At 31.1% G+C, this 25,837-nt stretch overlaps 1 protein-coding gene and 1 long non-coding RNA gene across 2 annotated transcripts; one reads left to right on the top strand and one right to left on the bottom strand.

Moving 5' to 3' along the window:
- LOC114367530 (cationic amino acid transporter 1-like) lies at nucleotides 1-4,131 on the top strand. Its single transcript, XM_028324728.1, has 2 exons — nucleotides 1-425; nucleotides 2,604-4,131. Exons 1-2 carry the CDS (start codon nucleotides 5-7, stop codon nucleotides 3,965-3,967), a joined length of 1,785 nt encoding a protein of 594 aa, XP_028180529.1. The 5' UTR covers nucleotides 1-4; the 3' UTR covers nucleotides 3,968-4,131.
- Nucleotides 4,132-18,962: 14,831 nt separating this feature from the next.
- Nucleotides 18,963-24,157, bottom strand: LOC114367515. Its single transcript, XR_003657230.1, has 5 exons — nucleotides 24,063-24,157; nucleotides 23,511-23,596; nucleotides 23,335-23,424; nucleotides 19,366-19,806; nucleotides 18,963-19,277 (listed from the first exon to the last, which is right to left on the bottom strand). It is a non-coding gene; the product is annotated as an uncharacterized LOC114367515 (long non-coding RNA).
- Nucleotides 24,158-25,837: the final 1,680 nt, after the last annotated feature.

Here is a 25,837-nt window from a genome sequence, read left to right as displayed (position 1 = left end):
GACCATGAGAACGAGTGAAGAAGGAAGAGAGGGAGGTGTGATGCGGAGGAGGAGGGGTTGCACGTTTCAGAAGAACGACTTCCTCCCGGAGGAATCGTTTGGGAGCTGGGGGAGCTACGGGAGGGCGCTGATGGAGACGCCGCGGAGGCTGAAGGATCGCATCTTGACGCGGTCCAACGAGAGCGCGGAGGTGGGGGAGATGAGGGCGCGTAGCAGCCACCAGATGAAGAAAACGCTGAACTGGTGGGATCTGATGTGGCTCGGGATCGGGGCGGTGATCGGCGCCGGAATATTCGTTCTCACCGGAATCGAGGCAAGGGAGGTGGCCGGGCCTGCGGTGGTGCTGTCCTACGTGGTGTCCGGGTTCTCCGCCATGCTCTCCGTCTTCTGCTACACAGAGTTTGCCGTCGAAATCCCCGTCGCTGGTACGTATGTGTCTGTTAAGTATCACATTATTCACCTTTTACTAGCTCCTTTTGGTAGATTTTTTTGGTTATGTGAGATTTTGTTTTATTAATTTTTTTATGGCATTCAATCTTTTTATAATTTTTAAAGTTAAGTAGATTTAGTGTTTTTTATGGATTTTTTTACTTAAAACTTTAAGCTATTAATAGGTAAAAAATTATAATAATTTTGAAATGGGAAAGTTTATTTAAAATCTAAATTAGACCTACTTTATAAATCAATTGTAAATTCTTATGTTCATTCTCTTTATTTGTTTTTTTGAAGAATATGTTGATTCTCTTAAATAAGCATTCTTAACTTAACCCTTAAAATAGCTTGTAAACGGTACTAGCTTATAAATGTGATACACACTTCCGAGATTAACTTAATTGAAAAAAATATATAATTTGGGGACTAACTTAGTTTATGAAGTATACTTTTAAATTAAGACTTTACGCATAATTGTACTTTTTTTTACGTGCTAATATATTTGTAAGGTCCAGTTGGAATATTTTTCAAATATAAATTAAAAGAGACAATATATTAAGAATTTTAGTTTTAATCTACCCTTTAATTTGTTGTTAATTAATTAATAATAAAGGTTTTTTTGTGTTTACGAATGAAAGTGAATGATTCTTGTGACTTGTCAATTTTGTAAAAACTATTATTGAACAATGTAAATAAAGGTATGAAAAGAGTATAGAAAAAAGGAGAGTCATGAGAGGAGAAAGTTGTGGAAAAGAAAGATATAAAAAGATATATTGAGATAAATTTAAAATATGTTATTTTATTAACAGGAGAGTATTTAGTATATGAAAGTTTATTGATATAAGAAAAATTATGATTTTATAATTAGTTACAAAGCTCTCTCATCAAAATTATATTGTCAAATGAAACAAATAAAATCATCATAAGTGTTGAAAATAATTTAAGTCCCACATTGACTAAAAGTAATCCCACATTAGAATATATGGATGAGGGGCAACCCTCACCCCATGAGCTAGCTTTTGGGATTGAGTTAGGTCTCTCACATTATTCATTCTAAGATAAGATGGTATCAGAGCAGGTTCACGTTTCCCTAGCCCTCGCTTGTGATGACGAGCACCCACCATTTGTTGTTCACACATCAAGCTCAAGAAGGGTTTGGCGTGAGGGAGTTTGTTGAAAAGTTAGGTTTCTCACATTATATATTCTAAGAGAGAGATTAGATTAAATCTATTATATATACTAGTGTGCTAAGCCCAAAGTATCTTAATCTTTTAATTTTATCTCATGTAAATAATGTTATGCCATTTTTAACTTATCTTTTTAAATTCTAATTTAACTAAATATATTTTTAATAAATTTTAATTTGTTTAAGTTTATAATTTCGAAAGCTGTTGTTCAAGGTGTAACATGTAAATCTAAAAAGAGATAGAGAAACATTCTTTAGAGAGTAGGAAATCATACTTTTATGTATCTTAAAAAAAATCAATTCATAGCTAGTAATACTTTTCTACAAAGTGAGTTATATAATTGATTAATCTTTTGCCTTTTGCTCAATTTTCATTTTTCAACAGGACCATGCTTACGACCAATTCATAGAATTTCTCCACAAAATTTATTATCTTACAATTGACTCATGATACCATATGCCATCATCATTGTATATTCTAAGAGAGAGATTAGATTAAATCTATTATATATACTAATGTGTTAAACCGAAAGTATCTAATAATGTTATGTCATTTTTAACTTATCTTTTTAAATTCTAATTTAACTAAATATATTTTTAATAAATTTTAATTTGTTTTAGTTTATAATTTCGAAAGCTGTTGTTCAAGGTGTAACATGTAAATCTAAAAAGAGATAGAGAAACATTCTTTAGAGAGTAGGAAATCATACTTTTATGTATCTTAAAAAAATCAATTCATAGCTAGTAATACTTTTCTACAAAGTGAGTTATATAATTGATTAATCTTTTGCCTTTTGCTCAATTTTCATTTTTCAACAGGACCATGCTTACGACCAATTCATAGAATTTCTCCACAAAATTTATTATCTCTTACAATTGACTCATGATACCATATGCCATCATCATCAATCAATGTCATGGATTTGATAGCCATTAATTAACTATTTAACTTCACCTTTGTTTCATTTTTCTTTTTTCCTTATAGGTGGCTCATTTGCATACTTGAGAGTGGAGCTAGGAGATTTTGTGGCCTTCATAGCTGCTGGAAACATCCTTCTAGAGTATGTAATAAGTTGTGCCGCAGTGTCAAGATCATGGACCTCATATTTTGCTACTCTTTGCAACAAAAACCCTGATGATTTCCGCATAGTGGTTCACAACATGAACCCTAATTACAACCACTTTGACCCTATTGCAGTCATAGTCCTTGCAGCCATATGCATCCTCGCGATTTATAGCACCAAAGGCTCCTCAATCTTCAACTACATTGCCTCGGTGGTGCATGTGGTTATCATTGCCTTTATTGTCATAGTGGGTCTTATTCATGTCAAGCCTCAAAACTATGTACCCTTTGCACCCTTTGGTGTTAGAGGAGTTTTTCAAGCTTCAGCTGTTCTTTTCTTTGCTTATGTAGGGTTTGATGCTGTTGCAACCATGGCTGAAGAAACCAAGAACCCTTCAAGGGACATTCCAATAGGGTTAGTGGGGTCAATGGTTGTTACAACAATAGCATATTGCTTGCTTTCAGCTACACTATGCCTCATGCAACCTTACACTAGCATCGATGTGAATGCACCCTTTTCGGTTGCGTTTAGTGCCATAGGGTGGGATTGGGCTAAGTACATTGTTTCTTTGGGGGCTTTGAAGGGAATGACCACAGTGTTGTTGGTGAGTGTTGTGGGCCAAGCTAGGTACTTGACTCACATTGCACGCACCCACATGATGCCCCCTTGGTTTGCCTTAGTGGACGAGCACACTGGAACGCCTGTGAATGCCACGATCGCCATGGTTGTGGTGTCTGCTGTGATTGCTTTCTTCACCGACCTTCAAATTCTCTCCAACCTTTTATCAATCTCGACTCTCTTCATATTTATGCTTGTGGCCATTGCTCTCATTGTGAGAAGGTATTACTCTAGTGGGGTCACTACAAAGAGAAACCAAATCACGCTCATTGTATTCATTGTGTTTATCATTGCATCTTCATGTGGGATTTCATGTTATTGGGCTCTTAGTGAAGGGTGGATTGGATATGCTATTTTTGTGCCTATTTGGGCTTTATCTACTGGAGGGCTTTGCCTTTTTGTTCCGAAGGCAAAGGAGCCTAAATTTTGGGGGGTGCCTTTGGTTCCATGGATACCTTCCATATCTATTTTTATTAACATTTTCCTCCTTGGGTCTATAGATAAAGACTCGTTTATTAGGTTTGGGTTTTGGACAGTGTTTCTCTTGGTTTACTATGTTTTCTTTGGGTTGCATGCTTCTTATGATACAGCTAAGGAGTTTGAGGCACAACGTAGTATGGAAAATTCTATAAACAAGATGGAAGATGGAGAGATGTCTTCTACGTAGTCTCTATGTTGATACATGAATAAAATGTATAAGAATTTTTCTAAAGTTTAGTAGTTATTAAAGAAATTTCATTCTTAGATATGAACATATAGCATGAATGTATGTTTCAGAGTGAGTATAGTCCAAATAGACAATGGGAAGTTGATCGAAATTCTATAAGGCTTTTTGTCATGGTCGTTTGGTATGCGTTTTTATAGATTGGTGATGTTTATTTGCATTTACATTGTTAAAATTATACATTGTTAAAATTAAATAATTGTGTCAGTGCTTTCCATCAAGAGGGTCGATTTTTATGCAAAAAAAAAAAAGAATATATACACGTAATCGTGAAATTTACTTTTATTTTAATTAACAAACATAATCTAATAAGTATATTTGATTAACAAACATAATCTAATAAGTATATTTGAGAAAAGGAATGATTCTTTCTTAATTATTTTTTATTCTCTTAGCAAGTCCTTTGTCATGAGTCTATGGTTATTTTTTTTTTATATTAAGTTTGATCTATGTATAATAGCAAGGAGCACATGTGAGTGTTTATAAGTCTCCATCCTTATTATATGGTACAAACTTAACTATATGTAACTTCTAATAACACATTCGATAATTTTTACCAATAATATATTTTGACTAATCAAAATAATCTATTAAAATACCATTTCTCAATACTTGATTAAAACTATTTTCCCAACAACCAACAATGACATATCAACAATATGTTTGAGATTTTCACCTGAAAAATATAAAAATCCAAAATGATACAAGTTAGAATTTATTTCCTTTAATTGTACAAAACATTGTAGACAAAGACAAATTAATTTACTTTCACCTGATTTCTCACATTAGTTTTGTAGTTTTTTTTGTGAAAATTATTATTTTTATTTAAACTACAGTATTAATAAAAAAAATAAGAATTCATTTAAAAAATTATATATTTTTTAAAAAGAAACCTACATTTTTATCATCTATGTTAATTAAAGAATATGGTATACTAAGGAAATTTGTTCATGTCCCCGTACAGTCCAAAGCTACTCTTCTTTATTTTTTGTTTTTTTTTTAATAAAACTAAATCTAAGCTGTTTCGCACTCTACAATCTATACGTCAACTTCGGTTGTAAAAGAAAACAGCACCATGACACAGGATATATATATTAATCAAGGCACTATCAGCACATTTAACAACAAGATGAAATAATGCGATCTAAGTATACTGGATTAGATTTTTAAGTGTTCACATTAAATACATTCAACTCAATTTAATTAAGATCCAATTATATATATATAGATTGAGTTACAAGTTCTATTTTTTAACATGATCCAACTCATATATCATATAATTAAATTTATTATTATATATAAATTAATTATTAAATATAAAATACATTAAATTTTAACTCATAATTTATTAAATTAAAACACACTACTAAAAAAAATCATTTTACGACGCGTTATCCACATCGTTCCTACGTCATGGTAGGAGTAGCGGTGACAATTCCGTAAATATGTTACCATTTTATGTGCCATGTGCATGGCGCGTGACACATTCAATAACGTTCACTGGGTAGTCTGTCTTTGTATGTTACGCAACAGGTAAGTTAAGACGGTGTATTTGAAAACACCATCGTTGAAATTTTGAATGTCAACGACGTTTTTCTTGACCCACCATCATTAACATTGAGGTTTATAAGGTTTTGCACGCTAATTCATGAACACTCACGCTCCAGCTCCCGCTTCCCCGTTTCTCTAAAATTTCGATCTACTGTGACCTCTGTCATTTACTCCAAGCATGCGAAATAAGAATCCGTATTTTTGTTAATTTCATATATTTTTTCAACGAGATTAAGAAAACAATCATATTTTTAACAAAATTATAGCAAAATTTGAAACAAATAAAAATGGACAAAAAAAATTTATATAAAAAAAAAGTGGCAATAAAAAATTCTCATATGAGAAAAATACGCAGGTTCATGACAAACTATATATAAATTTTCTTATTCTAAGATGTAGATATAAAAGTTTTTTGAAAAAATAGGTTTGAAAAGTGAAAGCAAAAATAGTTAATATTATAGTCAATTAATTAGTGAAATAGTTTATGTATAAAACATGTTACTAAATCAATCATATGAGTTGATATTATCAAGACGAAAACTTGAAGTGCAATATTCATATAAAATAATCTATAATAACAATAAAGAAAATAACTAAGGGTTATTTGTTTGGAACTCTTTCAATAACTAAAAATTTCAAAATATTATTTTATGTTCTTTCAATAACTTAATTAAAAAATTGATAATTGAAGAGCAAATAATTTTATATGAAAATTTATTTATGTTCTTTCAATGATTTAAAAAATTCCATAATTGAGAAATAAAAATATTTGAAAACATCATAAAAAAGTCTTAATAATATAAACTAAATCAATAATTATAATGTTTTTATAAGTTTTAATAATATTATATATATATATATATATATATATATATATATATATATATATATATATATATATATATATATATATATATGGGATCAAATTATACCGGTGTAACTTAAACAACTATCTTTTATATAAATATAGAGAGAATGAGTATGTGACTTCTTTTAGTAGTTATGTAAACATTAACTTATTTTACACTTAGGCACCAGATAGAATAGAGAAAATTGTGATTATGTTTAGACACCCACAAAATTGAAACACTTTATCAATATTTTTCATTCTTTCTTTATCTTTTTCTTCCCATCACATTTCATTATTGGATCAATTTTTTAAACTTAAAATAAATAATTTGAAAATAATTATTTAAAAAAATGCTATTTATAAATATATGATTTTTGTTTATCAAAATAAATAGAAAACTAAGCACAATCTGTCTAAACAAACACATTAAAAACATAAAATTGCTTATTTTTATTAAAATAATTACTTTTTCAACAAATAAGTGTTGGGATTTAAGGGGATCCTTATAAAATATCAATAACCGCCAAGAACATATTACATTAGATTATCAGGAAGAGTTTTAGAAATACCTGGATCAATTATCCTAACAGAGATACCAATAACCATCATAGTCTTCTTATAGTGTGTTAACCTAACAGGGTTTCCATTATCCCCTAATGGGCTAACATTGACAGCTGCTCATTTAAGTTCATATCATTTGATTTGGTTGTCTAATGGGTTCACTTAATTTGATCACATAAAATAAAGCCCACTAATGATAAATAGCTAATATAATTGTCATATAATATTAGCCCACATTAATTATTGGAATAGAAAATTCCAACAATCTCTCACTTGTGTTACATATTGTAACAATTTTATCAAAAATCCTTAAGCGCGCATCTGTATGCTATTTACATTTAGACTTCCACCTTAACAACCTGGTCCATCTCATGCATCAATAATGGAATCATTGTGTCTTTGTCACTACAATAAATGTAACTAGACCCCAATTACTACCACATCAGTACACTCAATGACATAGGTCAATATGGATAAACAACATGAAAATTACATGCAATGTGATCTCAGCCATGTCTATTTCCAATTGGTCCAAACTTTATTATTTATAAAGATCAATCCAAACACAACATAAATATTGCAAACAAAACAAGCTTATAATGAAATAATTAACTTTTACTTTATTTCTGCAAAAAGTCCAAACAACAAAATATTTGTAAACCATAAGATATAGGACATAAGACTCTCACTCAACTAAGATAATATCAGGAATTACACCTATATGAGCATTGTGCTCATGAAAAACTTTAAGTGTCATACCTCTAGTAAGTGGATCAGCTAACATGAAATGAGTCCTTATATGTTCTATGCAAATCTATATTTTCTGGATTCTTTATTTAACAATCAAATACTTTACGTCAACAAACTTCTACTTAGTTGAATCATTAATAAGACCGCTCAGATATTGTCTCAATAAACACCCGATGGCTACTTAATGTTGGCAACAACAGGCAAGTCAATTATAACAATTTAGCAATCATAAATTCTAGTATAATGTCTCATAGCAAAATATTAACTCCACCTACATGGTTAAATTTGGATCCTTATGTGAAGTGACTGCTATTAAGACATTGTGAAAAAATCAAAGTCAGAATACCCAATAATCTCTAAACTTCTAGACTTTTGATATGAAAACATGTAGTTTCTTGTTCTCTTCAATTAATGCATAATGCACTTTACTACTTTCTAGTGTTGCATATCAAGATTACTCATATATCACCTTAGGACTCTCACTAAAAATTATTTCAAGACAATAAAAAAAATAAACTTAAGCATACATCATAAATTACAATATAACTTTTTTGCAACAATAAATCGTATGATGATAGTAGAATGTCATCAACATATAATACCAAAATAATAAATTTTCTCCCACTGAACTTTTAGTATACGCAATCATCAACCAAATTTACCTCAACACCATAAGAGATAATCTTGAATTTTGTAATAACATAGACGAGAGACTTGTTTAAAAGTATAAATGAATTTCTTTAGTTTGCATACCATAGACTTTAGATCATCTTAAACAAGGTTTTCTGGTTGTACCGTATAAATTGTTTTATCAATGTTTTCATTTAGAAACGCAATATTTACATCAATTTATGCAAAAAAATTATCAAAATGATCTACAGTGTCATTATAGTCCTAAGAAAGTCTCTCTAAGAAATCAGAGAGAAAGTCTCTTTGTGATCCATGTCTTTCTTCTTATAAAACTTTTGGCGACAAGACAATCTTTATATATATTAAAATTACCCATTGAATCTCTTTCAACTATGGATATTTATCTATAACTTATGGGTTTCACACTTTCAAGCAATTTGATGATATCCTAAATGTCATGTTCAACCATCGGTTTTATTACATCATTTATGACATTAATCCACTTGAGAGTTAGAACACAACATGACTTGAATAAGGTCAATTAGACTTTCTCAGTCAACCTAATGTCATATTCATGTTCTTAAAGAAATATGACATAATCATATCAAATTACATTTTTTCTTTCTCTAGTGGATCTTCTTAATGACACTTCTTGAGGTTATTGAGTTTGAACTTTAGGTGGTGCTTGAGAGGGAATCATAGTGTTGTCTTGTATTTTAATAATGTTAGGAGTAACATCATTATTCAATTACCATATTTGTTTCTTGAACAATGGTAAGTACAAAGGCTTATCTATTGCTAATAACATATTATTCTTTAAAGACAACACTCCTTGTGTTTCCTTCCCCTCCAAACTCAATTTCCTCAAGGAGTCTTGCATGTGTCAAACATAAACTTAAAGTGGGATTGTAAAACTTATACATGTGAGAGCTTTAAATGTAACAAAAAAAAATTATAAGTAATTATCTTTAAGTCCAACTTACCTTCATGCAGTCTATAAGACATTGCTTCGACTGAGCATCCCTAAATGTGTATATGCCTAATGTTGGAATTTCCCTGACTCATATCTATAGGGTAATGACTACTTTAATTGATACCCTAAAAGGATATAAATTACATTCTTTAATGTCTTTCCCAAAGCGACTTTGGTATAGAAGAATTAAATTTCTTACCATATCTGTACAAGTCTGGTTTCATCATTCTACAACTTTGTTCATGCTAGGTTTGCCTAACATTACATGTCGTAAAAAAAATCACAATTATTGAAGAAAAACACATGGGGGCTCCAAACGTTGTACCTTATATCATATATATCATAGTATTCCCCACGATCACATTTGACAACCTTAATTTTTTTTCTTTTTCTTAGTTGAAGTTCAACTTCAACTTTGAAAGACTAAATGTCTAGAGGCCAAAACTTCTCATAATTTAAATAAAGAGGAATCATCTATGAACAAAATAATATACATTTGTTCATTCCATGAATCCATAAGGAATAGAACACAAATATATGCATGTATTATTTCTAAGACATCCTTATTTCTTTCAACACATGAATTCCATTATGTTTGTTTATTTTTCCTTTGTATACTCAATATATACTATAAGGTCCAACCAATATAAAGGATCCAGAATTTCCTATACACACAAGCATCCAAATTGTCTATTAAGAGATATGACTTAAGCGCTTATGTTATAAAGTAACAAAATTCTCATTTAATTTAAAGTTTTGTACCACCCAAAAAAAATGTTTGCAATAGGAGCATTCAAATATCCATAAAAGAACTCATAACTTACAACATTTGAATCATACAAGAGACTAACTTTATTATTTCTAATTGATCAAAAATAACTATATTTGTCCAAATTAGAAATAAAATTTGGTTTAATAAATAGCTCTATATATGTCTCAACCAAATTCAAATGAAATTGAGTCTTTTAAAGCAACATAAAAGTTCTCATAGCTTCAACTATGACTTTATGTCATCGCCCACATAGAAAAATCTTTCATTATCACTTGGCAGATGACTTCATAGGTAGCATCGTATAGACATGCTTTTGTGAGTAGTACAACCAAAATCTACCCACTAACATTCTTCGGTACAAAATGAAATTAACTTTAAAACAAACAAAAATGAGAAGTTTATCATTTTCACACACTAAATAGTGTAAATGAGACCCTTTTATTATATGTTTCATCCTACAAAAGCAAAAAGGAAATTCCTTATCTTGTTCTCTTGTTTCTTCTCTAGAAAAAAGAAATAAGAAATAAATTATGCAATATCTTCAACTCTGAACTGACTCCTCTCAAACTCTAAATTTTATGCATTCAACTTTGGGATTTAAATAATATGAGTAATTTAAACCATAGTAGTAACAACAAAAACAACAATTAAAGAAGAAAACAATAAACATGCAATGCTCAAATAATCTTTATGGTAAATTCCAAGACCTAAACAAGATACCTAGCTCACCATTAATCCTCAATCTTTGGATTGAAAAAGACTAACTGCAAGTGGTACTCTCAACACATTGATCAAACATTGGTGATAAGTCATGTCAAACAAAGATTGTCTTTGGACACTCCATTGCTCACATGGAAAACTTATACGATGATTATTCCGGTCAAATAATGATTGCCTTTGATCATTTCATTATTCACATGGAAAATCACATAATTTATAATCGTCACATGTTTACCATTGCAAACATGTAATTATTCTACCAAATTATGTCTTCCTTTGGGCTGAGCACAATTCGCATGAATAATTCCATGCAACATCTATATAAATTCAATCAAATCAACTTACGCAAGAGAGTTAACTTTGACAACATGTTGTTTCAATCAATTTAACCAAAAATACAAGACAATTTAATATAATAAATGTGAGGTTTTAAAATTACATAACTTTCACATATAATTTAGTTATATAAAAATATGTAACAAAACATGCAAATATTTTGCAAAATAGACTCATCACAAGATACCCAGCACAACATTAATTCATAGTCTTTGGACAGAGAAATTAATTTGTAATTGGTACTCTTAACCCAATGGTCAAATATTGACAATAAATTCTGTCAAATCATAGTCTTTCTTTGGACCGACTATAATTCACATGAAAACACCTTATAATTGTTACACATGTATCATCACGGGTACAAAATTACTTGGCCAAATTGTGTCTTCCTTTGGGCTGAGCACAATTCGCATAAATAATTTTATACTAATATATATGCAATTCTAATTAAATTAATTTACGCAATAGAGATTGCTTTAACAATATATCACATCAATCAATTTAATTAAAAATCACTAGATATACAAATAAATGGGAAAAATCTGGTACTGTTAAATTAACTTCAATCATGATAGCAAAAAATATAAAACATTAATTACGACAAGTAAATATCATATCCTTAAATTATATTTAATGCTATCATTGATTTATACTTAAAATACCACAAGCATCTTTCTTTTGTTTCTTTTGCTTAGAGCAACCTTAGTTCTCCTTTTTTTTTTATTCTTAGAGGTTAAGCTTAAATGAGCACTTTCAAATATGTCTTTGTATAGCCTCTCTTCCTCTTACACATAATGATATATAAGCTAATTAATGGACCATTTGTCCAAGTTTTATAGCTTATTTTGAATTGCCCAAAGTGTACAATAAGTAAGATCAAAACTAAATGCACGAGCAATTCTTTACTAAGCTCTATCTTAAGTGCTTTCAGTTTTGATGTCAAGTTATACATTTTCATTATGTACTCCCTTGTATAACTTTCCCCCTCCTTCAATTTTAACAAAAAAAAAAATTGCATGCACAAAAAACTTCCTTATATATATTATGAACAATAGCCATGAAGAGAAGTCGTTCATAAATCCAAATAATGATGTTAAAAAAACAAAATATACCCGAATTTAAATCAAATATCCAATTTACTAACAATTAATATGTGTTGTTCCAAAAAATAAACTTGGGTTCAAATAACCAAAGCAATCCAAGTATAATTGGAATCAAATAACTTTAAATCCCAATAATCTAAGAGTAATGGAAGATGGAAAATTCTATAAACAAGATGGAAGATGGAGAGATGTCCCCTAAAATCCCAACAAGTGGTATTTGAGAAAGATTTATTGTCTAACTATATTTCTGGAAGATTTGGGAAAGTTTACCTTACAGATGGAAAATCTCTTGACATTGTCGGAAAAGGTGATATCAACATCAAGACCTCCAATGGATCCCTATGGACATTGCACAATGTTAGACATATTCCCGCCTTAAAGAGAAATTTAATATCTATAAGGCAGTTGGATGATGAGGGACATCACACCACTTTTGGAGATGGAGCTTGGAAGGTAAACAAAGGCAATCTCGTTATGGCTTGTGGAAAGAAGCGAGTATCTCTTTACATGATTGCATATGAGAATATGGTAGCAGTTACTGAGGCTGTCAATAATTCAACCATGTGGCATCAAAGACTTGGACACATGAGTGAAAAAGGAATTAAGCTTATGGTGGCAAAGGGTAAGCTATCAAGCCTCAAGCATGTTGATGTTGGTGCTTGTGAACATTGTATCCTTAGAGAGCAGTAAGGATCTCTTTACATGATTGTAGATGAGGATATGGTAGTAGTTACTGAGGCTGTCAATAATTCAACCATGTGGCATCAAAGACTTGGACACATGAGTGAAAAAGGAATGAAGCTTATGGCGGCAAAGGGTAAGCTATCAAGCCTCAAGCATGTTGATGTTGGTGCTTGTGAACATTGTATCCTTGGAAAGCAGAAAAAGGTCAGCTTCTCAAGGTCAGGGAAGACTCTTAAAGTTGAAAATCTAGAATTGTTGCACACAGATGTTTGGGGGCCAGCCCCAGTGAAATCTGTTGGAAACTCACGTTATTATGTCACCTTTATCGATGAATCTACCAGGAAGGTATGGGTTTATTTTCTTAAAAATAAATCTGATGTGTTTTCTGTGTTTAAAAGGTGGAAAACAGAAGTTGAAAATCAGACAAGTCTAAAGGTTAAAAGTCTGAAATCTGACAATGGCGGGGAGTATGATAGTCAGCAGTTTAAAGACTTCAGTTCAGAACATGGGATCAGAATGATCAAGACAATACCAGGAACACCTGAGCAAAAAGGTGTTGTAGAAAGGATGAATAGAACCTTGAACGAGAAAGCAAGGTGTATGCGGATCCAATCTGGCTTGCCTAAAGCATTTTGGGCAGAAGCAATAAACACAGCAGCATATCTCATCAATAGAGGACCATCAGTTCCTTTGAATTATCAGTTGCCCGAAGAAGTATGGTCTGCAAAGGAGGTAAAACTTTCACATTTGAGAATTTTTGGGTGTGTTTCATATATACTGACAGACTCTAATAGTAGAGATAAATTGGATCCGAAGGCGAGGAAGTGTTATTTTATTGGTTATGGATCTGACATGTATGGCTACAGGTTTTGGGATGACCAAACCAAGAAAGTTATCAGAAGCAAGAATGTTACTTTTAACGAGAACTTATTTTATAAGGACAAATTTTCTGCAGAATCTACATGTGCAAGTAAACTGTCAGAAATTTCTAAGAAAGCAACACTTGAAGAAATTTCAGAAAGTGATGTAGCCAACAGAAACCAGGGTATAGGCGTAGAGGTTGAGTCAGAACCAGAACCATCAACTCCTCCAAGAAAATCTAGCAGAATTTCAGTACCACCAGATAAGTATTCCCCTTCATTGCATTATTTGTTGTTAACTGATGCTGGTGAGCCAGAATGTTTCTGTGAGGCTACACAGGGGAATGACACTATTGAGTGGGAGCTAGTGATGAAAGATGAGATGACACCCCTTCAGAAGAATAAGACGTGGTCTTTAACTAAATTGCCAGAAAGAAAGAAAGCGTTACATAATAGGTGGGTCTATAGGCTAAAGAAAGAATCTGACGGTAGAAGAAGATACAAGGCGAGACTTGTGGTGAAAGGGTTTAAGCAGAAACAAGGAATTGATTTCACAGAGATCTTCTCTCCAGTTGTAAAGATGACTACCATCAGAGTTATTCTAAGTATAATAGTTGTAGAGAATCTTCACTTGGAGCAGTTAGATGTTAAAACAACATTCTTGCATGGGGATTTAGAGGAAGACATCTATATGACCCAACCAGAAGGCTTTGAAGTGCCAGGCAAGGAGAATCTTGTGTGCAAGCTTCACAAAAGTTTATATGGCTTGAAACAAGCACCGAGGCAATGTTACAAGAAGTTTAATGAGTTTATGAGCAACTCAGGATTCAACAGATGTGACATGGGCCATTGCTGCTATGTTAAGAAATATACTAATAGTTATGTTATCCTTGTCGTGTATGTTGATGACATGTTGATTGCAGGATCTAGTATGGCAGAAATTAACAAGTTGAACCAGCAGTTGGCAGAAAACTTTGAAATGAAGGATCTTGGTCCAGTTAAACAAATCCTTGGTATGAGAATTCTTAGAAACAGATCAGAAGGAATTTTGAAGCTATCTCAGGAGAAATATATACACAAGTTGCTTGACAGGTTTTACCTTGAAGATTCTAAGACCAAGAATACCCCTTTGGGATCTCATTTGAAGTTTTCAAAGAAGCAATCTTTGCAGACAGATGAAGAAAAATGTTACATGTCAAGAGTACCATATGCATCAACAGTTGGGAGGTTGATGTATGTTATGGTGTGTACCAGACCTGACATAGCACATGAGTGGGAGTTATCAGTAGGTTCCTATCAAATCCAGCAAAGGAGCATTGGGAAGGCGTAAAGTGGATACTCAGATATCTGAAGGATATTTTAGAGATGTGTTTGTGCTTCAGAAAAGGCAATCTCACTTTACAGGGATTTTCAGATGTAGACTTGGGAGGAGATTTTGATACCAAGAAAAGCACCACAGGCTACATTTTTACTTTGGGAGGTACTGCTATGAGTTGGAAGTCTAAACTTCGAGATAGAGTTGCTCTCTCAACCACGGAAGCCGAGTACATAGCTATCTCAGAAGCAGCTAAGGAGATGATTTGGCTAAAGAATTTTGTCAATGAATTAGGGAAAGAACAAGATAATGCTCCAATGTTTAGTGATAGTCAAAGTGCTATAAGTCTTGCTAAGAATCCAGTTTTCCATTCTAGATGCAAGCATATTCAATTAAGATACCATTTTATCAGGGAGTTGATAAATGATGGAGAATTATCTTTATTCAAGATCTTAGGATTAGAGAATCCAACAGATATGTTGACAAAAGTTGTTACAATTGACAAACTGAGGCTTTGCATTGCCTCAGTTGGCCTTCAAGGATAATTGAAGATGAAGGCGCTACACTAGGTAAAGAGTCGATGAACTCATTGCTTACAAGGAGCTGCTAGAGTTTGGAACTTAGAACCCAAGTGGGAGAATTGTTAGAGTTTATGGTCTTAGTTCCTTTGTCCCACATCACTTGGTCTGTAAAATTTGTGTGGTCTTAGTCCCACATCGCTTGGTTTGTAAAATCTTGTGTCTCATTAGTGTTATATATAGAGACACCTTGTAAGCTTTTATGTGCAAGTAATAAAAAGTTCTCCTAGTGTAGCCGTGGACGTAGGCACATACATTATGTACTGAACCACGTTAAACTTTGTGTCTTTTTCTTTCTTTCCTTTATTTCTTTCTCTTCTTTTATTGCTTTATACTAACACTCTTGTAGTGACCCTACTAGAGTAGTACCTCCTCACAATGAGAGCAATGGCCACAAGCGTAAGATGAAGGGAGTGGAGATTGATAAAAGGTTGGAGAGAATTTGAAGGTCGATGAAGAAGGCAATCATAGCGAATGCCTGTGAATGCCACGATCGCCATGGTTGTGGCGTCCGTTGTGATTGCTTTCTTCACCGACCTTCAAATTCTCTCCAACCTTTTATCAATCTCTACTCCCTTCATCTTATGCTTGTGGTCATTGCTCTCATTGTGAGGAGGTACTACTCTAGTGGGGTCACTACAAAGAGAAACCAAATCATGCTCATTGTATTCATTGTGTTTATCATTGCATCTTCATGTGGGATTTCATGTTATTGGACTCTTAGTGAAGGGTGGATTTGATATGCTATTTTTGAGCCTATTTGGGCTTTATCTACTGGAGGGCTTTGGCTTTTTGTTCCGCAAGCAAAGGAGCCTAAATTTTGGGGGGTGCCTTTGGTTCCATGGATACCTTTCATATCTATTTTTATTAACATTTTCCTCTTTAGGTCTATAGATAAAGACTCGTTTATTAGGTTTGTGTTAGGACAATGTTTCTCTTGGTTTACTATGTTTTCTTTGGGTTGCATGCTTCTTATGATACGGTTGAGTAGTGTGAGTCACAACGTAGTATGGAAAATTCTATAAACAAGATGGAAGATGGAAAGGTGTCTTCTACGTAGTCTCTAAGTTGATACATGGATAAAATGTATAAGAATTTTTGAAAAGTTTAGTAGTTATTAAAGAAATTTCATTCTTCCATATGAACATATCTAGCATGAATGTATGTTTCAGAGTGAGTATAGTCCAAATACACAATGGGAAGTTGATCGAAATTCTATAAGGCTTTTTGTCATGGTCATTTGGTATGCGTTTTTATAGATTGGTGATGTTTATTTGCATTTACATTCTTATATGTGTGTGTGTGTGTCTCTTTCTTAATTGTTTTTTATTCTGTTGGTAAGTATATTTGAAGAAAGGGATGATTCTTTCTTAATTGTTTTTTATTCTGTTGGTATGTCCTTTGTCATGAGTCTATGGTTAAACTTTTGTTTTCTTATATTAAGTTTCATCTAAGTATAATAACAAGGAGAACATGTGAATGTTTATAGGTCTCAATCCTTATTATATGGTACTAACTGAATTATATGTAACTTCTAATAACACATTATTAGAAAATATGCTTTCTATATCGGTTATTTATGACTTTCAACATCGATTTTTGAACCGATGTTGAAAGTACCGACGTTGATAGTATTATCGTTAACATCGATTTCTTAAAAACCGATGTTAACTTAAAATTACCAACATCGATTATATAAATAACCGATGTTGCTTATATGAATTACACCCAAAAAATATATATTAATGTTGAAAGTTAACATCGATTTTTCAAAAAATCAATGTTAACAAATGTGTTAATGTTGACAGTTAACATCGGTTTTTTACAGAAAACCGATGTTAACGAATTTGTTAATGTTGACAGTTAACATCGGTTGTTTATAAAAAAACCGATGTTAACGAATGTGTTACTATTGACAGTTAACATCGATTTTTTCAAACAACCGATGTTAACGTTAGTTAACATCGGTTTTCTGTAAAAAAACTGATGTTAATGAATGTGTTACTATTGACAGTTAACATCGATTTTTTCAAACAATCGATGTTAACATCGATTGTTTGAAAAAACCGATGTTAACGAATGTGCTACTATTGACAGTTAACATCGATTTTTAAAAAAATCGATGTTGTTTTCAGGAATTTTTTTTTAAATAATGTCTCTGTTTTTACAAAAAAAAAAAACAAAATTTAACCTGTAAATTTAAAATCAGACCACACAGCACACAACATATATCATTTGCATTCTATTTTCAAATAGGTTTTAGCAAAAAACTAGTTATCAACAAAGGTTATTCAATGTTAAGATGAAACAATTGTAAAAAATGTAATGCAAAGTATGTAAACTAATCAAGAAACCTAAAGTTACATAGTTGTCTAACATCCTATGTTTGATTTCTAACTTTTAGATAATACTGTGCCCATTGGATGCGAAGCGCCTTGAATCTCTCTGTTTCCAATGGTCTAACTTCATTAAAATACTGCATGATCAAATAAAAAAATAAATCAATAATGTAATAACAATTATAAGAAAACCAACTTTGTTTGAAATAAACAATTATCGTCTCCCAATTATTCCTGAAAGATCCTAAGATTATCGTGGACATCCAGTGCATCACGTAGTAGCCACATTCAGTGATTCCTTTTTGTCTATTACACTAAATACATAATGAAATTTGGATATTAATTAAATATTAACTACAATTAGTGTACACACACATAAAATATATATAAGTAGAACTTTTATTTAAATCACGTACCTTAACAACAATCCACCTAGCAGCAGCCTTGGATTTCGGTTGTGGAGTATCATCAAGTCCTTTCAAAGCACTAGTGTTGAATATGAGGAACATTAAAATATTGATGTTGTTGAGTTATGTCAATGAAAATGTATTGAAAACAATACTGACCTGTTAATTATTCCCTTAAGGTAGTTGTCAGGCCTGTTATGTAAAGAACAAAACCAGACAACTAGGTTTTCCTTAGACAGAATGACGACCATTTGCCAGTGTCCGCTACAGTAGAGACGAATATGGGTTATTGTAGTAGTATAGATTATTTAAATTCAATTATTGTGTTTGACTTACCCATTCAGGTAGGCTCCAAGGTAAACATCTCGTTTTGAACTCTGTATTCAACTCTTGATGTAACTTTCAGATTCAAATTGTGATTGCCCAAATCTCTGAATGGACTGTGGCTCGAGGAATCCATACACATCAGAATTCCCCGCTCGCACACTTGTCTCAGTCAGATGGTTGTGTTGTTAAGTCAAAGTTAATTATGTATGAATTTAAAACAATTACTTTGGTAATTAATAGTAATCTAAAATGATTTACAGAATCCACAACTGTATAACAGATATGCTAAGACATTGATCACCGTGTGCAATTTCAGAGAGATCTTCGTACTTTATATACAACGGGAAGTTTTGATTAAACACCTCGAATATGGTAGCATCCCACATAACCTGGAGAGGCTTCAAAAACAGTTGTGGGATGATCAATGTCATCAGGTACAAGGGATCATCGACCTCTTCATCCGGGCTTTCTGGAGGTTTTGCTGGAGACACAGCTGTCTGTTGATAAAACATAGTTAATTAGCAAGTTTTGATTACAGTGAATAAATTAATTGAAAAAAATAAACATATAATCAGAGTAAAATACCTATTCTGATAAACGCTTCACAAGTTGTGTTGGCCAAGCAAGGAAGGTGTTAAATGCCTGCCCCACTGAGGTAACCTCGTCAGTGGGTACAGGAACGAGAGCCTCTGCATCTTTAACCTCCTCAACACCAACCTTGACTTGGCCATGCAACAAAGGGATGTTGTGAACTGTTGTGGATCCCTCATAAAGTCTTCCTAGGGCAACCAGGCGGGAAGGATTTTCTTCAATGTATAGCCCGCATTTGTCTGAGTCACCCGTCCCTGGATCGTTCCCTGAGGGAGCAACACAACTCTCTTTTGTGCTGACACGAGGATCTGAGGGACCAACCTCTGGCTCTGGAGGTAGTGCAAGTCCCTGTAATTGCATCTGAGACTGAAACTGGGACTGCATCTGGCTGAAGGATGTCATCATCTTTCGAGTCACTTTTTCTGTGATTGACTCCTACAATATACGGATGAGGCTTAGCAATAAAATACATTATCTTAAGAATAGGGTACTGAACTTTCATGCCTTTTCATACACTTTCATCAAATTTTCAAATCAGCCTAACTAGAAAAAAGTATATACAAAATTATTAAGGGATTTGTTTTAAGGGTTGCATTAAATTTGTGTTTTTTTTCAAATCCAAATCAAACCAACCCAAAAAAATGGGTTGGGTCTAAGCCACTACGGCTAAAAACAATAATTAAAAAATATGACTTTCAAATAAATGATGACTTTTTCAAGTTAATGTTTTCTTATAACATGACAATATGTATTTTGATTTTTGTTCACGTTTCAGAAATCAACTTTGTATACTTAAAAAACTATTAGAATCTCACTTAAAAAACTATTAGAATCTCACTTTTTGTGAATCTCATCATAAAATATTTTTTAAACAATAAGTACTATGAGATTGATATTTCACATTGTCCAAATTAACAAATATACTACCTAAACAACTTCATTTACGTGTGCAGATAAATAGCAGCTAGTGAACAAAATAACAACAACTAACTCACACCAGTGAACCCAAGACAAGTAAACACTAGTAGATAGTAGCTAAAAACAAAATATTTATACTGACACGCATATTTATACCTTATTAAATGTAAAATAGCATGTGTTACTTTGTAATTAACGTAAAGTTTTGTAAATCAAACTTAAAGCAAGAATTTCATAAGTGATAGTACAACTGAAGATATATTTATCTTTAATTTTTTTTCTTCTGAAGGTAAGTAATGTTCTTCCTTCATCCCTATTTATAAAATATAATTGGCAAAATTAAGAAAATTAATTAATTTAAGTATTAACATTAAATTTTTTTTTATTTATAATATTTTTTTAAAATTTCACCTTAATATTAATGGAAACTTATTCATCTTCAATCTTCATAGAAAAAAGAAGGTGACAATCTAGAGGAACATTTAATTATAGATTAAAATAAATAAACATATTTTAGTAATAAAATAATTAATGCACAAGAAAAAGAGACTAATTTTCAAGACGTAAATATCATTAAAATAAATTCTCGCTTTCCATAAAATCTTCTTCAAATACATGACTAAAGAATTAATTTTTATATGCATGCTTAAGGAATCCCATTATATTCAGGTAAGAAAAAGTTATCAATCTAACAATATTTTAAATTAAATTAAAATTAAACACAGCCCTTTATTTGTTTTAAAGTTAAATTCAGTTTAAAAGATATTCAATGTCATTCAATATGGGAAGTTGAGAGTCAGAGGCAGAGCTAGGTGTGAATCCTTTTCTTCTCCTAGCTTTCGCTGCACTCCTTTATTATTTTAGGTTCCCACCTTGTGGGGAATTGAGACTTGTTTTTGCAAATAAGTGGGCATATAAATATAATATTTTGAATAATGCTACATAAATTAATCTCATTGTATGATAATTTTTGTTAAGATAAACATTATCTACACATTTTTAACGGTGGCTGGAAGAATAATTTATGAAGTGTAAGTGGCAGCAGATCATAGGGAAGGGTACCCCACTAAATGTGTCATCAATGTCAAAGCTTGGTCTTTGTGCTTATTCCTCTTATCTTTGCAACCCATAGTACTACTATTTTAGTTCTCTCTGTCATCATTCATCTCTTGCATGCTCCCAGCAATAAGTGGTATGGGCAATATTGGTGTCTCCAAGGACTGAAATTTATTTGTAATTTGGCTTGCTCTTGGAATTCCAAATTTCGGGTTTCCAGTTTTTTTGCTACAGAAAAATGAATGGTACAGAGGAAAAGCCTATGACTGTGAGTGAGGAACATGATGCAGGTTCTTGCAGAAGAACAGTTTCTCTTCCCGTTCAAAAGGTAACAGTTTCTGTTATTAGTTTTGCATCTTCTTTAGCTTTAATCTATTGGGGACATAGGGTCTGGTTTTGTTTCAAGGACTAGTCACTTTTTTAAACTCTTGATTCTTGAATATGTTTTTTTTTTCCTTTTTTCTTTTAATTTTCTTTCTCTTTCTAAATAATCTCATTTGTTGCTCCTTCTATATTTGTTTTGGTTTTCTTTGGATTATGATTCTTCAGATTGTGATTTCCATTTTTTGCTATGGTAGACATGTTCTCAACATTGGAACTAATCATTACGATTGCCAAGTTCGCTCTGTTATATACTATTTTTGTTTTTCTATAATTGGGGTCTTTTTTGGACTAATATATATCATATGCATATATTTTAAAATACTCGGAGCTTGATCTCTCTGAATTTTCACCAACTGCAGCCGTGGGTTATGTTACTGTAGTGTCTTGTTTCATTGTGTGAATTTTATTCCTTTTAATTGGTAGCGTGTTTGTTCTAATTTCTGAAGTGTGTGCATGAAAAATGCCCGCAACAAGCGTCTTTTGTTTTTATCTCTTTGTACTTTTATTTATGCAGTTGAATGTCATATTAGTCAGCATCCTAAGACCCAGACAACCCACTTGGTTAGAAACTTGAATCTGCTGAGCAAAGCATATATTAATTTACTCCATAAATATATATCAATAAATAATTTGCTAAAAAATGATGCACTTTGTTTTGAATATGATTTATTCTTTGTATCTTTCATGGTATTGAAGTTGACCTTAAGAGGGATTTTCAAAAAGCTAGAATAAGAGTACTTTAGAGGATTTCAAAATTCAAGCATTGTATAACTGTTTAATTGAGTTGTATAGACGTTAATTTATATATAAAATATTATATATGATATTAGTATGTAATATTTAAATAATAAATGAGTGTGAGAAATTCTTGTCTTTATTTATGGTCAACAAAGTAAAGCAGGTTTATTTCTTAGAGTAGACTGCATTCTCACAAAGTTATATTTCACCTACCCATCCGAACACAAACCATCCTTATTTTTCAAAATTCAGAAATCAGATTTGACTCAAGTCTTTACCTAATTTAGAACTTTGGTTTGGGCTAGTCAAAGAAAAGCTACCCAGAAGCGCAGAGATTGATGTACATTTTCTGGTGGATAAAGGACATGTTGTACATTTAAAATTAAAAAAATAAAATTGTACATTTGTGAGTGTACACCAACTTATTTGCTGATAGTAATACGTTAACAAGTTTTATTATTGATGTATTTTAAGATAATAATTTTTCTACAGGTAAGTTGAAATATATACTTGATTTACATGATTAGTAATTGAATATTTTATTCTTTTAAAAAAATTATACAGAATGATCTACAAGTCCATAAATAGACATTCAACTCGTAGATTTCACATGCTAACTTGTATAAGCCAGCAGGTAATACACCAAGACTTCACCTAATCTATCCCTTTGTGTGCTACGAGTTGAGTGAAATAGTTTCATGATTCAAAATATACGTATCTACAAGCACATGAAGTATGACGATAAATACATTCTTCAAAATAAAAAATTGATGATAAACCCATGTAAGAGTCACAAAGTCACAATGTATATATTATTCTTAACAATATTCTTTGATTAATTGAAGTTGATTCAGGCATGGAACTTACCAGTTAAATGCTTACTTCTCAGCTACCAAATTCTTTCAATGACAACACCAAAAGAGAGCAGCAATTGTTCACCTTCAGTCACAATAACACCTAGGCAAAGAAAAAATCAAAACAGAAACAGAGTTGGCTTCTTATGGTCACAAAAAATGCACTGTCAATCCGACCTGCAATGTTACCTCCGTCAGCCTAGAGGGACTCCACAACATTAATTAAGTAATCTTCTATTAACTCCCCACTTGGTGTTGCCAAGTGTGTCCAAGGCCTGCAAAACATGTATCATTAAAAAGCAAAATAAGTTAAGCTTATATAACAGAATCACGGTATCGAATTTTGACTAAATAAACAACAGCTCTAAAGAATTGTGCCTTTGTGCAGGGAAAATTAAAAAGTACGATGCCTTAAATAAAATTTTAGATATAATTGATTTCTAAGTCCGAAGAACATTTAAATGTAGAAGACTATAAAAATTGAAAGTTAAGAGGAATTAACAATAATGTTAAATAAAAAAAATTGGAAATGCTGAAACTTCAAGTGAAAACAGTAATAAAAAGACACAAAATGCACTGGCAGACTAAGAGTCCTCCATAAAACATTACTGTAAACTTCAATGTAAGGCAACACGCAAAATGCACAAGCAAAGCTTTTGACTAACTATCAAACTATCAAGTACCGCCATGACACTGTGACCATAAAAATCAAAACAGAAACAGGGCCGGAATAAAGCACACCTTAAGATACAGTAACACGAGAGAGTGAGTGAGTGAATGACGTCGACGCCGTGACGGAGAGGGAGAGACGAGAGAGCTTTGTAAAATTAGGTTACTTAAGATATATGAGAAAAGAAGAATTAAAATTACGATTAAATAACATATTATATTATTATATGATGTCAAATTTCATTTTTTACAGTTTAGTTATAACTTTTCATTTTTTCTTTACATGTCAATTCATTACATATAAAAATTAGGATGAAAATTTTAGCGGTTACTTTTCTAATAAATATCACCATCTCATTATCTTTTTTCAATTTCATTTTTTTTATCTAAAATTTTAGGATGAAAATGCTAAGTTTTTAATTTTTTTCACAAAACTAACGTTTTTAATTAGTATGTAAGAATATAATTCTTAAATTGATATCAAATGTATGTAATTCTGTATTTCGTTTAAATTGTATAGTTTTGGTGCTGAAATTTGTATTTTATTTAAATTGATTTTAAATTAAATTATATTTCTTAATTGAATGTGACACTAATCAAGCTATATTCATGAATAAATTTGCAATCAATAATCAAATGTTTAATCAATTGATAAATAATTTATTGAATAAATCAATAATCTTAATTATTACCTTAGATATAAATTCGACAATGAATTTGCGTAAAAATTTATTACATTTATAAATTAAAAAAAAACATGTCATCAATATTAACGAGAAGTTAAGTCTAACAAATGAAATTATATTCGCATATTCAGCATTTTCAAAATTAATTTTAAATGGAATTGGTTTTGCATATTTGATTTTGATTTTGGGTGATATAATTCATGTTTAGTGATTTTTATTTTTAACACAAGTTAATAATAAAATTCAATATATATTTTTTTTATCTAACATGTGATAGTCTCAATGTTTATCATAATATCATTTTGTCAAACAAATAAAGTTGACGACAAAATTTAAAGATAATAAAGAAAAGTTTGAACACTTTGACAAGCCAAATATTTGTTCAAATATTAAAATTAGAATTTTAAAAAAATAGAGACTGAAAATAATTAATCCAAAATGTTTTTTCTTTGTTTCTTCTTTCCTAAATGAGTATTAAAATATATTTAATTGAGTATTAAAATAAATTTTGACAAAAAAATTCATCACTATTTAAATATAATTCTTTTTCTTTGTTTCTTCTTTCCTAAATAATTTTTTTATTAAATTTATTAACAAAAAATTCACATAATTAACAAATGAGGTTAAAAATAATAAAAAAATGACAAATGTAATAAAAATAAATTACATGTGGATTATAATTAACTCTAAATTTAAAGATTAAGAACATAATTTTCGTATCATGAAAATATTTTTATTTTTGTTCTGAAAAATTTGTTTAAAAATAATGAAAATATCAATTTTTTAAAATCCTACAAATATATGAGATAACTATAATTATTTAAATTAAACCACTGTAACATATATTTTCAATAAATCAAATCAATATATACAAATATTTTAATTTACTTTAAATTTAAAGATAATACGATAATATAAATATAGTAGGATTTCATACAATTTTTAAACAATATTCTCCATTTACCTTTTTCAGAAGAAAAAAACTAATTTTTTATTTTTATAATAATTAAATAAAAATATATTAATCAAAGATTTTAATTTTTTTATGATATAATTATTTTTACCAACATTCTATAAAAATTCTATAAAAGTTAAACTCTATTATTAAAAACAGTTTTTTTATATTTTCAAATTAACTAATATCAAATAATTTATATAAAT

Source organism: Glycine soja, chromosome 9 (genome assembly GCF_004193775.1).
Source record: "Glycine soja cultivar W05 chromosome 9, ASM419377v2, whole genome shotgun sequence".
NCBI classification, from domain to species: Eukaryota; Viridiplantae; Streptophyta; class Magnoliopsida; order Fabales; family Fabaceae; genus Glycine; species Glycine soja.
Note: the sequence above shows the minus strand (reverse complement) of the source record. Positions and strands in the feature narration are given on the sequence as shown.